The 17,237-nt window shown below is 44.2% G+C and overlaps 1 protein-coding gene across 14 annotated transcripts in view; it reads right to left on the bottom strand.

Annotated features, from left to right (window-relative positions):
- DGKD (diacylglycerol kinase delta) overlaps positions 1-17,237 on the bottom strand; it is a 58,076-nt gene that overhangs the window by 5,091 nt on the left and 35,748 nt on the right. For all 14 annotated transcript variants that reach the window (XM_041414511.1, XM_041414513.1, XM_041414512.1 and 11 more), the window contains 20 exons: positions 16,451-16,559; positions 15,575-15,714; positions 14,722-14,806; positions 14,081-14,175; positions 13,893-13,992; positions 13,465-13,738; positions 11,470-11,631; positions 10,599-10,727; positions 9,538-9,634; positions 9,131-9,241; positions 8,317-8,413; positions 7,454-7,561; positions 6,757-6,870; positions 6,240-6,374; positions 3,649-3,800; positions 2,767-2,878; positions 2,509-2,601; positions 2,059-2,178; positions 1,604-1,721; positions 233-363 (listed from right to left, as the gene is read on the bottom strand). In XM_041414511.1, coding sequence (XP_041270445.1) covers positions 233-363; positions 1,604-1,721; positions 2,059-2,178; positions 2,509-2,601; positions 2,767-2,878; positions 3,649-3,800; positions 6,240-6,374; positions 6,757-6,870; positions 7,454-7,561; positions 8,317-8,413; positions 9,131-9,241; positions 9,538-9,634; positions 10,599-10,727; positions 11,470-11,631; positions 13,465-13,738; positions 13,893-13,992; positions 14,081-14,175; positions 14,722-14,806; positions 15,575-15,714; positions 16,451-16,559 — 2,482 coding nt within the window. The remainder of the gene's footprint in view (positions 1-232; positions 364-1,603; positions 1,722-2,058; positions 2,179-2,508; positions 2,602-2,766; positions 2,879-3,648; positions 3,801-6,239; positions 6,375-6,756; positions 6,871-7,453; positions 7,562-8,316; positions 8,414-9,130; positions 9,242-9,537; positions 9,635-10,598; positions 10,728-11,469; positions 11,632-13,464; positions 13,739-13,892; positions 13,993-14,080; positions 14,176-14,721; positions 14,807-15,574; positions 15,715-16,450; positions 16,560-17,237) is intronic.

The raw sequence follows: 17,237 nt of genomic DNA on the forward strand, positions 1-17,237 counted from the left end.
GCAAGCTGTGGCAGAACGGGACAGCTGGTCCCTCAACCAACTCTTCTACATCCCTGCTCCTAAAAACCAGGTGACCCCAAACGGGTGGAAAATACAACGAGGCCGTAGTGAACCTGTTCATCTTGCCAAGGCACCTGGAATGAACAGCGGGCAGCCCACTTCCAAGCACATTCAGCACAGGAGGTCATGCAGATGCAGCTGGCTATTTCTCATGAGCCGACCGTGAAAGTACCTTGAGGTCCCTCCGTTCAAGGTGCAGGAGCTCAGAGCCCCGGACGTCATGGCGGATGAAGATATCCTTATACTCACAAAGACTGAGGTGCTCAAGCCACGCCGCAACCTCCTCCGTTCCCCAGAGGTGAACTGTTAGAGATGGAAAAGCAGGAGTGCATTGAGTACCCAGAATCCCAGGAGACAGGGAGAGATGAGGACACCACAGCACTCAGTGCCAAAGGAGGAGGGTAAGCAGGATCACAGCATCTAAGGGGAGGGCAGCACAACCTTCAATCTTGAATGAAGGAGGTAGGGCAAAAAAAGGTAAGAGATGTTCTCTTAAGAAGAGCCTGCTGCAGTACAGCCAGGAGGAAGTGCATATTTGTTTTGATGAGATGGCATATCTTTTGATAGGGATAACTTTTTTCAAGTCTACCCCCATGTTTAAGAAGAGTACATACATTGTGTAAATTCTGCGTACAAAACAAGAGATTCATAAAATATACGACGAAGAATCACAGCACTTATTTGCACATTATTATGTACAACCACTTGCATTCAGGAAACAAAATGGCAACCTCTCTCCCCCTTGTCTGAGGGAGAGAGGAAGAGTTTACACTTCCACCTTCTTGCAGTCTCTAAATAAGAGAATAATGAATTTCCAAGTTTTGGGAGGCAGTGAATGAACACCAGCCTATAAGACAGGAGACTGTACCCACAACTCCATGGCAGAGGACAGGACCCAAGAGCCAACAGAACAGGTCATACTTCTGAATTTTGGAAGAAAGCCTTCATAAGGAGAGCATAAACCAAAAATCAGCTAGACCAATTTAGAGAGAAAGTGTCTTGAATGGTAATTTGTTGATTCATGGCCAGTTTTTATCTACTGACCAATAGGATTAAAGGTCAGGAAACATCTGTGGTGATGCTGATTCCCAGCCAATTAGACATGAAACTTGATTAAAGCCTGAAGGTGAATCAATGAGAAAAATATAATTTACTGTATCACAGAGAATAAGCAATGAAAAGACTGGAGGTATGCGGACTTGGGCCCCGCAGTCATTTTTATACTTAAAATGCCGAAATCCTGAAATTCACTTCCCTAAGCACCCTCTGAAATATCTGTGAAAATCTGTGCAGCGCAGGGAAGAATTCTTCAGAGGGTACCTCCTGTTCCTGCTCAGGAATGCTGGCATGGTACAGGGGGACCATGACTCAGAAGGGAGCAATAAGCTATTTGCCACATGAAAAAGACTGACTAGACCTGCAAGAAGAGGCAGATGCAGGTGAAACAGAAGGAGAGGATGTGTGAGGAAACAGACCGAGAACAGGTAGTGGTGTGACCATACTGATGTGACAAAAAGACACAATGAATGAGCAGACTTGGTACCCGGCAATCCCATGCTACTGTGAGTTTCCTTATTTTTGTTGTTCTTCTCCTTTTTAAACTTGGTCACCAGGCGGAATTTGCCACTGCGGCTGCGTTTAGAATAATCCAGCATCGGGTTCTGCAAGAACAGAAAGGGAAAATCAAGCACATATAAACTGATTAGAATGGACTAAGAGCAACAAGCACTGTCAAGCTCAGCTCCATGATCTCGTAAAGAAAGGGAAAAAAAAATCCTAAACTCATTCTGACCAAGACACAAAAGGAAGCAGAGAAAGTTGATCCCATGTTAGGCAAGGGACCTTGGCAGGAAATTACTTTCTTTAGCCTTAGGGAGTCAAGTTTCTTTCTTAATAATTTTTTCTCACATCAGTCATATAGTAACAGGAAATCAAACACAGAGAGCCAACTAGGGAAAAAGGGAACAGCTAGGGAAAAATAGCCTTGGTCCTCCTCACCTCTTCATCACAGGGCTCCATAAGTTGCCACAGCCAAGGGATGTCTGCCAGTTTCCTCAGCTGGAGGTCCATGTCTGCCAGGGCTGCCTGGAGCTGCTCCTTCTGTGGAGGATCTAATTGCTGGATCAGGAATAGAAGAATGGCAGAGTTAAAAGCCTCATGGTAAAACACACAGCCAGACCCTTGCCTTGAAACTCCTAGCTAACAAAGCAGTTCCTTTGAAAGGAAGTGCGGAGCAGGTACTCTGCCCAGACCAAATTAACAATTCTTATATTTTCTGAGCTCCAAGCTCCACAGCACACCCATGTAGCAAAATTTTCTGTAGCAAATGATTCCTGGATGATAACATCTAAACTGACCTAGAGAGTCCAAGACCAGCAAAATGCTAGGCCAAGGCAACAGGAGGAGGGGAAGTGAGGCTGTTTTTTCCTCCTGCTTTGTGCTCCTTACCAGTGCCATCTTGCCTGCCAGCAGCAGCTCTGTCTCATTGTGCAGGGCTTTGACATTATTCACCATCTCTACAACAAGGCTGCAGTTCAGACCCTGCAGGGAAGCAATTAATGTACAAGTTAAGCTTGGAAGTGCACAGGACTGAGCAGTCAAAAGGAAGAAGTCTTAGACTAGCAAGCCTACTTTCGGTCAGCTAGAATGGAAAACCAAGAGCTCTGGAGCAAGGACAAAATGGGAGATGCCAAGTGAGTGCAGTACCTCTGTAGACTTGGATTTAGCGTAGACTTTGTCCATAGACTTGGAGCTGGCATTGACAGCATGGGCAAGCTCCTGTTCCATGTCCTGATAGGATTGAGCTATTTCCCGAATGCTAAAGAGAGAATTACAGATTGGATCAGCATATCACATTGCATATGTTCAAATCAGGAGATCTCTCCTGACTGGTATCCCATTTAAACACCCACCCAGGTGATAAGCCAAGCCAGGATCAGGGCAGGGGCACAGCTTCTGGCAAAGCAGTACAGTTCTCCTGCCACACTGAGCATGCACAGGCAAGGAAATGCAGCTCTCTCACAGGCACAACATGTTCAATTCTGCACACAAACTTGGATCAGTTTGAAATACAACCCAGACATTTTAGTATGACCAGAGTGATGTGAAAGGCAGCTGCACTTGCAGCAACTTTCTCTAATGACTCTGGGAACTTTCTCTCAGAAGCCCAACAGAATGCCTGACTAAAGGATGGGCAGGTAAGCATACATTCTGGGCACTGTACAAAAATTTCTGCTAGGCATCAGGGTTACAACACCTAGGCTGTCATCTGAGCTCCTTGAGAGGCTTTTGTTTCTTTTCTGAAAAAACTACTTTATATTCAAAGGCAACAGATTCTTTCAGGATTAAAGGATCCATGTTTGCTCATGAAAGTAACATATTTTGTTCAAAATGGCCTAAGAAAGCTTATTCAGCTTTAGTCCTTGTTTAGCTGGGACACTGAACAATAAGTGATGCTACTCTCAGTGCCATGGACCAGCAATGTATGTAGCAGGTAAGATTGAACAGGAACACCTCCAGAAACAGGAAGCAGGACAAGAATTTCAGGCACTAAAGGAGGCTCTATTCACCAAAAGCAAGTTGAGTCACCTGTGGATCAGAGCACCTGCAGCTTGACCAAACTGGATGATCTGGGTGGACTCTTCTTCAGACATGATCTCTGGTTGCAGGGAGAAAGAGGAGGGTCGTGACAACTCACACTTCTGTTTGTCCTCCCAAGACTTCAGGGTGCTCTCAAACGCCTAAAAACACAGCAAGAGAACAATAAGGTACCTTGTAAAACTCCTATAAAAACTCAGTTAATGTGCCTATGCCTGTAAAACATATAGATGTGGTACAGGCACTTTTCACTGCAGGGCCCAGCAGTTAAGTTGCTTATAACTTTGCTAAGTAGCTGGCTGGGATAAAGTTTTCCATGCCACATGCTTGCCTTGACTGAATTTCTGCTTAAGCATAGTTTTAGTCAAAATTACTGGGCAGTTCTGAGGGCCAGACTAAAGAAAATCCAAAAATTTCCTACTGGTGCCAGCCTTTTCTTTAAGCAGCTGTATCACCTTTACACCTCAGTATTACTGTGACACTTCAGAGCATGAAATTAAAAATGTTCAAGGCTCCTCCTTCTCTGGAAGTAAATTGGGCTTCCCTAGGAACTGGTGGGCCAAGCATCTGAACTCAGAGCTAGGACCTGACACCTTACTGATTTGAAACCTTACTGATATTCCTGGGGGCAGAAGGTAGTGGTGTGGGAAGAAGAAAAAGAGATCCAATGTAGAAGGATTGATATTGAATATGGTGAGAATTAAAATTATGGAGCCCTGTGGTAAAGCACTCCCTTCCCCTACTGCCCCTGATACTGGAAAACCAGGCTCTGTCAGCTCAGTGCAAGCTACCTGCTGATCTCTCTCTTGCTGATGACTATTTAGTGGTCCAGATGAGGCCAAACAAATAAGGGAATTCGAGTTTTTCCATCTTCAGTTTAGGAAACTATATATCCCAAATCACATTTGAAAAATGTTACCAAAGGTAGAGGGTCACATGCATGAAGTCCCCTTCAACTGAATAGGACGTTTGCTCTGTGAAAGAAGGGGCATGCAAGACCTTTTAAAAGTCTTTAAAAGGATAGCAGGAAAAACAAGGGTAAGTTGAGAAAAAGTTGAGTGTGCAACTGCAAAACTGGAACCTCTTCCTCAGTGGCAATCCCATGACTGCAAGACCAAGTTTGTAGGCAATTAGGAATGGGCTGGCACAATCATAGCTATGGTTTCTGATGGCCCAACACATAGCACACTCACAAGGGACTACCCTGTCCTCTCTATCTCTTGTGCTTCATGTTACCTTTCCCACCATGCCCACACATAGGTTGCCTCTCCTTTTTTCCCTCCCTTTACCTTTACAGCAGCAATCCTGTTCTCTCTTGCTCTCTGTGCTATCTCCTTCAGTCACTCTCCCTCCAAGTGTCAGTGTGATGCTGCAGAAGCTCTCTTACCCTTCACAAAAGACTGTGTGCACTATTCCTGTCTCTTCTCCACAACATTCACATCAGAGCTGATAGGACACTCTTTGAACTCAAAAGAGGACAGATTCAGCAAGGAAGCAACAAGGAAGGATTTTATACGATGAGGGGGATGAAACACTGGCACAGGTTGCCCGGAGAAGTAGTGGATGCCCCATCTCTCGCAACATTTAGACCACAGGCTGGATGGGGCTTTAAGCAGCCTAGTCTAGTGGAAGGTGTCCCTCCCCAAGGCAGGGACCTGGACTGGATGACCTTTAAAGTCCCTTCCAACCCAAACCATTCTGTGGTTCTACGGTCAACACCAACTGCTCTCCCAGTTAAGAGGTCTCTGGTGCCCTGTCCTACCATGACAGGGGCTTTGTACGCCCACCTTTGCTTTCCTCTCATACTATCATCTTTGTAACACCCTTGCCAGGCAACATGCCACAGGCCTGTATCAGGCTGCTTTCCCTTTTTCCCTTTGTTGTACTCCTTCTTCTTGTGATTCAGGAGGTGAGTCCCTTTGCAGAGAACTTTGATTTGCTCTGGAAGCTGGGTGAAGGGGTGTTATGCTGGAAAGTATGAAGAGCTGCTCTCAACTGAACTGTTTATGCATGGACAGTCACAGAGTTGGGAGGACTCAAAGTCTGTCTGTGCCACAGCAGGGTCTTTATCCTTTCCTTTGTCTGACCACTGCTCAATCATACAGCAAAAGAGCAAGGAGTCTTCCTTATCTGCTGGTACTCGTCAGATATATTTGAAAATTATGAGACCAACACACACTTCTGAACAAGGCATAAGACACTGTTTTACGTGGTCAATGAAGCCAGATACTGAACAATAATGACAAATTAAAACATTGACTGTCTGAATCTAGACAATCCACAGCACGTGGCACAGCAGGCATCCTGTGGAAAAAACAGCATGCAAGCATGTTAAGAAACACTGTCACAAGACACCTAGAAAAGAAAGTAAAATAAGCTTGTATAAACAACCTTATTTTATGCCATTTCCCAAGTGGTGAATGCAAGTTTAATCACCTTCTTTCCCAAAAGTTTATGGTGTGTAATAAAATATGATTCTTGCATTCACAAAGACAATGTTCATGTGTGGCCTTTTCCATGCTCTCCAGAAATATGTGACATTGAAACATGTGTACTGCACAGGCAATTCAGGATGCTCTTACCCTGTCTCGGGTGAGGGTCTGTGCCCTATTCTTATGAACAATCCAAATGTAACCTGGAGGCTGGATCCAGGCTTCTCCATCCACTTGCACAGGAACTCCCTCTTCTCCAAGGATTGCTATCTTTACTGTCCGGCACTGCAAGGAGTGACTGGGTCAGATAAGCTCTAAAATGCTGATTTTCCAAAAGCCATTCTCTGTCATTCCAAAGCCCCTCCCCAGGTGCTGTAGCTTTGGTGCTCCTTGAGGCACACATGTCTAGGCAACAGGACACACCTCATCCTTGAGCAGCAGAGTACACCTGCTTTTCTTTGGACTAATCTGTATTTGAGTTGTTGGTCTAACTCCTACTACAATGAATGCTAGCAAACAATTCCATACTCAAATTGCCCCTGAGCATGTCCATTTCCACCTCTGGTGGCTGTTCTTTCCATGGACCAGAGAGAGCAGAAAGAAGGGGTTTACAAAGTCACCAGCTGGAGAGGGGCAGGCAGGAAGAGCTGACAAAAGCAGCCGATACCTGTGCAATCCGGTGATGCTGTAGGTTTATCACACGTGACACTGCCATCTGCATGCTACCAAACACGGCTACCACCTCCAAAATCTTGTCATCGAAGGAAGGGGCTGTAAATGTCTGCCACATACAAGGAAGAGAGAATCTGGCTGAGGCACAGCTCTCTTGAAGAGGTTTCCTTTACCCCCTATTGGTGCTGACTTGGGGGTTGGCTTTTAATTGTGCTCTTTAATCTGTATAAAATTAACAACAAGGCTAGAAGGTGAAGATCTGGAATAAGCTAGGAGTGAGAAAACAGAGGCTTCCAATGTCTAAAGTATAATTCAGACATGAAGGCTGTAGGCCATAAGGCATTAATTATTCTTTTGAGAGTAGGCACTCCAAAAAATATAAAAAACCACATTTCTGAGTGAATCTAGCTGCCTTTGCTGTCAAGGGGCATTACTTCTCTGTGGGACAAGGTCAACCTAAAGAACTTCCTGCAGGTCCAAATGCTCTGGTGATGTTTCTTCTGACTCCTTACAGACTGCCTGGGTATGAAAGCTGCTCAAGGCTCGATTTCAGTATCTCAGCCACATCCAACAGAAAGTGCATGCAGACAAGTCCCCCTGCCCTCTTCTTCCAAGCACTATTTGCAGAGGCTGTGACCTCAAAAGTAACAGTAAGTAGAAACATTTCCTGTATGGTCTTAGAGAATACTCACATCATCCTCCTTGGTTCCCCCCCAGAAGTTGGTGCCTCCTGCATAGCTGGGAATGTTGAGTACAGCAATGCCCTGGAGACTGGGCAGAGGAATTGGCCTCCCATCGCACTGCACAGAAATGAAGGCAACACTACTCTCAGCCCAGCAGGAGAGAAACCCTCCTGCCAGAGCACATGCTCTGTGAACAGAAAACAGCCAGCACCTCTTAGTAATACATTAATTTGGGTTTCTTCCTGTTCATTCTTGGCCTAGAAGAGTAGAAGGTATCCACTCAAGCCTCATGAGCCACACATTTTCTGGCAGACATGGATTTTAGAGAGATACTCTTGCTTCTTTTCCTCTAACAGAAACAGGGCACACCTGAGAGGCTTGGCAAAGCCTCTTGATTTATTTCTCAAGAAAGCAGAATAAAACTCCTGAAACAACCATGTGATGAGAGTCTTCTCCTGCAAGTTACCTGTTTACACAGTACATGACCTATACAAAAATACTTATTTTCCAGTTAGATACACATTATAGCACAGTTAAATTCAGAGCTTTCCACTGCACCCACCATCTAAAATGTTGTGTTCACGTGAGATACCACATGGAACATAACAATCTTACCTATGCTGAACACTGCATTGGAAACAGCAAATACTTTCCAGCAGGATACTTCTTCCCTTATGGGCTTAGAAGACAAGTTATGCTCCAGAACCAGTAAAAGCCACTTTTAGTTACCTCAGGGTGACACATAGCCAAGCACATTTATTCAGGCAGGCAAATATCACCAGCCAAATCATCATGTCAAAAATCACAGTGCCTGAAGGAGATGGAATTAGGTATCCCAATCTTAGGAACATAAGAACATACTAATTCCTCACCTCCAGCAAGACCTTCTGCTCCAGGTTTTTATATGTTCTGTGCAGCAGCTCCTTGGTCCCCAATACTCCATACCACATCATGTTCTTAGTACGACTTCTAAGGGGGCAAACAAAAAGAGAAGTCAGCACAGACCTTTATCCTTTCACTAAGAAGGAATAAAACCTTCACACTGAAATGGTACCTGCTACATCCTAAACCACAAAGGTGCTCTGCTTCCAAAAGGGTCAACTGCTCCAAGTGATCACTGTGCTAGGAAACTACTTCCCTTTATATAAACGTCAGGTAGGAATCAAGTATGAGGAACAGACACTACCAGAAACATGCACAGACTGCCCTGGCACAGAACTTGTCCATCTCATACACCAGGACATCAACACTGCTCAGCTGTATTAGCTCATATACAGCAAATATATCCAATCCCAGCCTACACAAAGCATCCTGTAGTTGCTCAGGCATTCAAAAGGCCAAACCTGTGGCTTGTATTTGAGTCAGGATCAATGTCAAAACCAGCCTCTGCTGCATTTAGAATTGAGATGTGCTTCTCTCATAGCTAAATAGCAAGCCCAGGAGAAAATCTGTGAGATGACATAAATAGAACCAATGGGCTACTGCACCAATGTAGCAACTTAAATACCTCATAGCATAATAAATCAGTAATTTATCTCTTCCATCATGATTCTAGGCCCTGAAGGAGCATTATATAGACAATACACCTATTCAGCACAGTGTACACAATCAGTTTCAAAACCACACAGAAGCATGAAGTGGTTCAGTCACTTTTGGCATCAATCCAAATGTTTGATCCAAACCCACCTGCATTTCTCTGGGTGCTCATCACGTTTGTTGTTGAAGTCCAAAGAAATCTTTGCATCCAGTCCAATTCCAAAGTAATTATTCATGACACACTTCTCAGTGTAACATTCACTGCCAAACAGAAGAACAAAACTTCCACTCTTAAGTCTCGGCACCATTTGGTGTGTATCTCACACAGAATCATTTAGATTGGAAAATACCACCAGGCCCAAATGTGTCAGACGTGTGTCACTGCATGTGTAACTCCATAAGTTGATCCTTAAGCTCTAAAATTCAGCATATGGATCTATTTATGTAACTCCAGGCTACTGGAGTCCATTACTTTGGTCCACAGACAAATCCCCCTCTCTGCTGAGGTCCATTTGCAAACAGCCACTCCCTCCCTTTCAGCTCCTGAGCATACTCACAGATTTTCAGGCTCAGAGTTAAAGGGATCAGCATGGATCAACAATCGGCTGATGACAGAGCTCCCAGGCAAAGAACCTGACATGCCAGCACGGATATCTGTAGGAAAACAGACCATGGAGAAGAGCATGACTAATAGTAAGCAGAAAACCAGTAGCTTCAATCTCAAAGACAAGATAACAAGAGTTGATACATTCTTCCCAGTCATTCATGAAGAAACCAAACAGCATTAGTGCTTTCTTTCACTCCAGAGGTTAGTTCTTTTGACAAGGAGAAGGGTTTCTAGGGCTGCCTGGAGGATTTCTGACTGACAGTGGACTGCCTAAGGCTAGCAGCACAGTTATATAGAAACATGGAGAAGAGAAATAGGAGTTCTCTCTGCAGCAGCTTTTTTGTTCCAGGGTGAGACAAGTAATATCCCTGATACAGTGAATAGAGAGAAAGGAGCAGGACTGAAGCTATGATCCAAGCTGTTTAAGAATTACTGTCTCCTGCTTCTTAAATTATTAACTGGTGACCCACAAATAGTAGGTTTGTCAGAGAGAAAGGAATCTGCTTCCAGAAGGAGCAATTTGAACAAGTAATTTGGGCAAAGAGATGGAAAGATACTGCTACAGTAACAGGGAGAAGTTGCTGCACATCATGTGGCAGGTGGGAATTCTGCTGGGTCTGGAAGTGCTGGAAGTGCACTTCCAGTCATGGATTCCTTCACATAAAGGAACTGCTGCTTCCAATCTATGGCTGCCATTCTTCAGAAACCTTTCTCAACAGCATGCTTACTTAGAGATAAGTATCCTCTTGCAATTGGCATCTAAATTCTGCCACTTCATGGCATTAATAAAAATCTGTCTCTAAGTCTTAGCAACAAACTGGAAACTACTACAGCTCATTCCAAGCCTCCACTTGCAGTTATCCACAAAGGGATTTCTCTCATGGTTGACCTTGCACAAAAGGGCATCTGGCAGGACAATTTCATGTTTTCAGATGGAGACTGCAGCATGTGCTGCAGTCACCCATGCTCCAGTTGGCTGCCTCAGTGGGAAGTGGTGGGTGTTACACTTACTTGGGTAGAGGATTTTTGTGTTCAGCATTGGCAAGTTGTCCCGGCTTCCTGTCTGGGGAGGAAGAGATGCAGAGCTGCCCAGTGACAAACTTCCTTTGTTTATTAGTCTTTCACAAGGAGACTTGGAGGCTGTAAAACACAACACAAACTTGGCTATTGACAAACATGGTGCTGTGATTCAGACCAACACAGGCCAAGCAGCAAGACTGGGTTAGGAATCACTCAACAGCAAAACACATGAGACCCCAGAAAACAAAGAATTGACAGAACCAGTCATTAAGAGGCAGAGATGTCACATATGTGCTGCTGGAAAACCCCACAGATTGGAAGTATCAAAATGCTACAAGAAAACTATTAGAAACAAAGATGAGAAAAAGCTGGTGCCAGCAGCAGCATAGGTGGTGCCAACAACAGATAGGGTATTTGGCTCCAAATGAATACTCAGGGAAGTTCCAAACATATCAGCAGTGATCAGGGATTTCTAATAAATTACCCACATAACACAGTTATTAAAGCAAACTGGCTGCTGTTCTCTGTCATCTGCAAAGGATGACATGAAAAGTGCTCAAGACTGTCCTTGTCCAAGCACTGAAAGCCAAGAGAAGCCAGATTACTGGTGCAAGAAAATTTCTGAATCCTAGGCTTCATATGCTAAGATCATGGACCAGCCATGAGAGATGCAGCAAAAAATGGGATGTATAATGCATAGGCTAGAACACAGAAATGTGCAAGGGCTGTAGAGCAGTCATGAAAACATTTGAGAAGAACAGAACACAGAAGGTAATACACATAACACCTCCTGCCCTTTTTATAACTAACAGAACTGTAATCCACAGGCAAGACCTGCATGGTGGCAGTCCCAGAGCAGTACCTTTCCTCTGGCTTCTCCCCTTGGACACTCCATAGTTGCTGCTGTGTGATGACTGCATGGAAATTTTATCCTCATTCCTCAGTTCCTTGCCTTCCTCAGAGGCTGAGAGACTAAGGAGGAAGCCCTCTTGCTCCTGGGTCTGGGCGTTCTGCTCATCTACAGCTGTATGAAAAGATAAAGTAGGTGAGTGCCTCACAGCTCTTCTGGCAAGGAATACCTCCCACTTGTGTAAATAACAACAGGATGGGACTCTAAATGTCCTGATTCCTTTAATGAAAGAACAGGAATAACACAAAGCTTTCCTTTATCATTTGTCTGAGCTCTGCTCTGAAGAGCTTTTGAAACCAGACTGGTTTAGCCTCTTTGTTTATTCTGCTGAACTCTTTAGCAGTGAGGCTCTACATAAAAGTGTCTATTTTTAATGCCACAGGTACTCAGGCATCCTGAGATGTAAACTGTGCTAGAGGTGATGGGCTTCCATTTATTTGCATTTAGATGTTGCCAGGAATTCTAACCAGACAGACATGAAATGATTAATGAATTTCCTGTTTGTTTAATCTGTAGTGGTGCAATAACATAAGGCACTTGAAAAGGGGACTTAGACTCATGTAATCAAAAAGGAAGAAAACAGCAGTTGGTAAAAACCAATACAACCAGAGGAAATAATCAGATTGCACACCCTGGAAGAAGAAAAAAACAGTTTGGAAAAGCTGAATAAATACATCTGAAACGTAAGTAGATTTTGCTTGAGAGCTCGTAAGATTTAAATGCTAGCATGCTGCCTAAAGAAATCAAAACTTCCTTTGCAAGCAATCAACAGGTCTTTTCCTCCCCAGCAGCCCATGCCAGGGCTCAGCTCTGAATGCCCTCAGCTGCTCTACCTGCTCACTGCCCGCACAGCTCACCCCCTTCTTTCAGTCTCTTCCTCTCCCTTGTGCTGACCCTGCAGTTCATCAGAACTGCCCATGAAGGAATCCAACCCACTCATGCAGCAGGAACACTTCTGGATGGATTAAGCAAATTGCCTGGGCTCCAATAGGACTTCACAAACATCAAACTGGCCTAAGGTAAGCAGCAGCAAAGTGAGGGAGCAGTGAGGTTAAGGCCTCCTACTTCACCAGAAACAGGCTGTTTGCTGAACTTCCACTATTCACCTCCAGCAAATGATGTATACAATGCTGCAGTGCTGGAAATCCAAGCAACATTGCAATGATTTATAACTTACTACACAGCTGTTCAGAGTGCACACCTGGATGCATGGATGTTACATCTGCAACTTCAATGCTTTCATCTCCAGTAACAATTTGTTAAGTATCCCCTCTCATCTCAGTTAACCCCCGACTTTATGACTAACACTTGGAGACTGATGCCTTTCAAAGGAAAAGAAACTTGAAGCATTGGGGGTGTGTGCCTGGGGACACACAGTGGTCAAGATATGGAGAAGAGGGTCACCTGCCTAAGAAGTTAACATCAGAATAGAACTGACTTGCACCAAAGTGCAGTATTATAAGTTTTTTCCAGGGACAAAGCTCATTTAAGAAGTTCCTGCCCTCTCCTGCAGTTGTACTACAGCAATGTTTTCCTAGGCCCTTCTATAAAGAGATTAAAACAATGTTAAAATACTTAAAATCCCTTCTTCCCAAGTATTTTCAGATCTGTTTTACAGGAAGGCCACACAAAGAGCTGCACTGACACAATTGCGGTATGGGTGGGGGCAGGCAGGAAATGCAAATTAACAGTGTGGGAGGGTAGGAACTTCCTAAACCAGCCCGCTGGAGAGAACACACCTTGAACTTCAGACTCATTTACCAAGCAGTGTTTCCAGAAGGTGGGCTTGGCAGAGACGACACTGAAACTAAATGGCCAGTTACTAAATAGCTTCTCTAGCTCAGGAAAGCTGCTTTCAATAAAGAAGCCTGCTGTCCTCCAGAATAAAGGAAATTTGTACTTCTTAATAGGCTGTAGGAAGTGACCAGCAGGACTCCTGACGGTTACCTTTCTCTGCATGCTCTATTATCTGGCGAATGGCTTTTTTCAAGCTGTTGGCTCTCAGCATGAGCTGCTCTCGGGGACGGAATATCTGGGGTCGCGCAGTGCAGGCTGAGCCCACCGAGAGCTCACTTGAAGAGTCACCAGCACTGCCCGACCCATCCCCATCCTCAGTCTCCTCTGCAATGGTGGGAGGAGGGTTGGGCAGAGAGGAAGACGCTTGAGATTCATCATTCAGTGTCTTCAGCAACGAGTCCAGCTTCTCCTTCAGCACAGAGCACTACATGAAGAAGAACGACATTTGAGTAGAACTAACAGTTGCCTGCGTAGCTCATTCTTTTAGTGCTAACTGAACTGCTGCTATCCCAGTTCTCTGAAAACAGAGCAGTTTTACACTTCAGAAGTAGAAACCCCAACATTTTTTCAAATTTTACCTTCCTGGCCATGACCTCTGACTCCTCTGAGCTTTCTGTTGCCTTCTCATAGGCTTTTCCTACTCGAGCCACAAAATCCTTCACTGTCTCACAAAGCACTCTAGACAAAGCAGGAAAACAAAATCATGCAAGGATTGTTGCAGGATTTTCACAGTGCAATTTAGTACAGTTGTCTTCTAAGTACTCACTTGGCTGAGGAGATCACCACTGAATGTTGGTCAGAAGTCAAAATTTTAGACAAATGAGCAGCCACAGAATCTTCATAGCAGAGAATCTTCTGCACCTGTTGACCATCAGAAAGAAACACTGTGGTGCTGCTTCCCAGCATTACAACTTATGCTGTGAAATTCTGGCTCCTCTAAGAGTACCTATAACTCTACAGATTCTTTTTGCCCTGAAAAAGTTCCATAGTCCAGGGTTCTGTTACTCACTGAAGACCTGAATCTGATGAAGAAACTAATTCTGAACCTACAAATCATCAGCAGTTCTTAAGAGTCTCTGATCAACTGCAAATCTAAAAGCACTGGGAGCCTTCAGGACTGCTATGCAGTTTGCCACTATTTCAACAACTTGACATCATGAAGCAAATAAAAGCCAGTAATTTCCTTTCCATTCCAAAGTATCTTCTCCCCATCCCTCATTATGGTTGTTGACTCTGGTGACCCAACCTCCATCTTTCTGCATAATACTTCACTGACTTAAAGCCCTGAATCTTTGCAGCTCTGGCTACACCCATGGCTCAGCTCTGCTCCACTGGAGCCAGCTACTGCCTCCTATCTCATGTGCTCCAAAGCTGGTACACCAGTCTCCTGCCCCTCCTGAGAGGTACCTCTGAATTCTCAGTGCAATCTTCAGTGACTGTGGAAGTGGAGGCCTGGCGAGGGAGTTTGGTTTCATACACCATGATGCTCCACCTGTAGAAAAATCACACTTGTCACTACAATGCAGATGGTTTCCTCTGTTATCCAAACGTAACAGGCCAGAACCTCAAAGCAAAACAAACTGCACTTTGGGGAGCCATCAATGATATAAAGAAGCCACAGAGTGACAACGGAAATACAGAAGGGCTGAACTGGGGAAGAAGGAAAGACGACACTATGAACAAGTATTCTACAGCACAGGGAACATCTCTACTTCTTCCCTCGCTACAAAAATTCTATTGGCATTACTTGATTCAACATAAGAGACGCCAAGATACAACTTTAAAGACATGAGACAGTATTACATATCATGTACAAAGACATATAAAGGAGGTATCAATACCAAGGTTTAACATCCACTTCTGCATCTGGCTTTCATTTCTAAGCCAAGCTCAAGATGAATCAGTTTAGATTTACAAAGAAGAAATTGCTTTAAAAAAAAAGTCATGATTTTAAGGCTGTCTTAGGTTACAAAGTAAGTTCGGTTTCAAACTAGGACAAAGAAATCAGAAATTCAACTGATGAGGACTCTGGGACAGAACAGAGGACAGTGGAACCCAGATAATTTCACCTGTTACTGTTCTTCAGCAGAGCATGGAAAGCCAGACCACTTTCTCTTGTGAGAAGGTATCAATGACAAAATGTTATGTGGCATTAGTAAGAGGTCCAGAAGCTTGGCAGAGTCAAGACTGCCCTGTTCTCCTGGAAGGAGATCTTCACAGAAGTCTTGAAGAGCAGATGATGTTAGTGATGGTTACTCACCTGTCCAGCATTTTGGTACTGGCCCTCTCCAGCTTCTCCAGGATCTGTGGGAGCTGGGTATCATCATCACAAGCAGAACCCCAGCCTAAAACACGGGCAAGGTCATTCCCTGTTCCCAAGGGCAGCACTCCCAGCTGGCACTGCATTAGAGAAAAGGAAAACAAAAGTGATATTCAAATGGGGAAACACAAGCCAGGAACAGCCATGAGTAACATGACTGATTCCTTAACACACTAGTCACTGGGAAACAGCTAATCCCAGGTTGGGAGAAAGTAACTGGATGGGGAAAACAGCCAGAAGAGCATACAATTAAGGAAAAATTTCCTCTACTTTTGGTTGTGAATTGAGAGAGGAGCATTTTACAGCTACCATCTCAGGGAGTACCCTGCTATAGTAAACCTCCTAGAGGTTTATATTTAGCCATCAGGTGGTGCCATTGTATTTCTGTCAAATTAGCACAGACAGCTCCAGGCAAAACAGTGTATGGTATCTCTACCCCAGTGAAGTTTCTGCCTATCCCTAAGACTCAGATACTACACCACAAGAATTAAAGGGAACAGAGCATAACCCATGAGCAACTCCCAAGTTTCCTAACCACAGCCCTTTCAGAGCATGTCTCTGCTGGCGATAGAGTGGGTGTACTCAGAGCTACCCTAAAAGCTGGATCTTGTGGAGGAACATTGGAGACAGGCATAAAGAAGTAATCCATTATGGATTCATTTCTTGCACAAAACCAGTGCAAGAGCGTTGCTATGATAAGCTTTCAGCAGCTTCAGTCCTGGGGCAAATGACATCTGCGTGACCAAGGAAAGTCTTCTCCAGCCCATGCTGTTGTTACTTCATTCCTTCATCCAACCAAGCTCTTAGGGCAGGTACCTGCTTGTGAAGGTTGAGGCTATCAATTTCAGAGAGAACCCAGCCAACACTTCCGTCCCCACCACAAACCAGAATCCGGAAAGTGTCAAATTTCTGGAATAAGCGTAAACTACAAAGAAAAAGAGAAAAGCAAGAAGGAAAAACAATCAGCTGTTACAGAAAGAAATGATAATTCCAATCTAGGTAACAAACATGGCAACGTTGCTTAAAGTAGGCACTGATTTTGCAATGAATAAAGGTCACTGCCAGATTACAGGTGAATTTAAATGGTTATAATTAAGGGATTATAAATACAGCTAAGCAACTTACCATAGCTATTCACTACAGAAATATCTCCCAAGACACACTCATCTACTAAAGCAGGGCACTTTTGTCTCTACAGAAGAGGAGACAAGCATGTGGTAGCTGATTATCCATTGAATTAACTGCCTCTTGCAGCCTTGCTGCATCCAGTTATTTGTCATAGTTCTAAGTGCTCTGATGTCACTGCCCTCACACTCACAACCACACCAATTAAAGCAAAGCTTCAAGAGGGGGATCTTCATGCAGTCAATCAGCCATGAGACAACTGCAAGAGGGTGTAAAACATCGTAAGTTTTAGTCCTTCTGGAAAAGCAACATAAATCACTGCTCTGGTGCCTTGTCTGCCCCACAGGCAGGCAAACAGCTCAGCGGTGTAAATTTCTCCATTCACCCTTTCCAGAATAATAAAAACAACCTCTCCTGTTTGAAATTGTGCTTCCTAATGAATATTTTTGAGATCTGCTCCTGCTTTTATTTTGCCTAC

This window comes from Onychostruthus taczanowskii, unplaced genomic scaffold (assembly GCF_017590055.1).
Source record: "Onychostruthus taczanowskii isolate IOZ18803 unplaced genomic scaffold, ASM1759005v1 scaffold45, whole genome shotgun sequence".
In the NCBI taxonomy this organism is placed as follows: Eukaryota; Metazoa; Chordata; class Aves; order Passeriformes; family Passeridae; genus Onychostruthus; species Onychostruthus taczanowskii.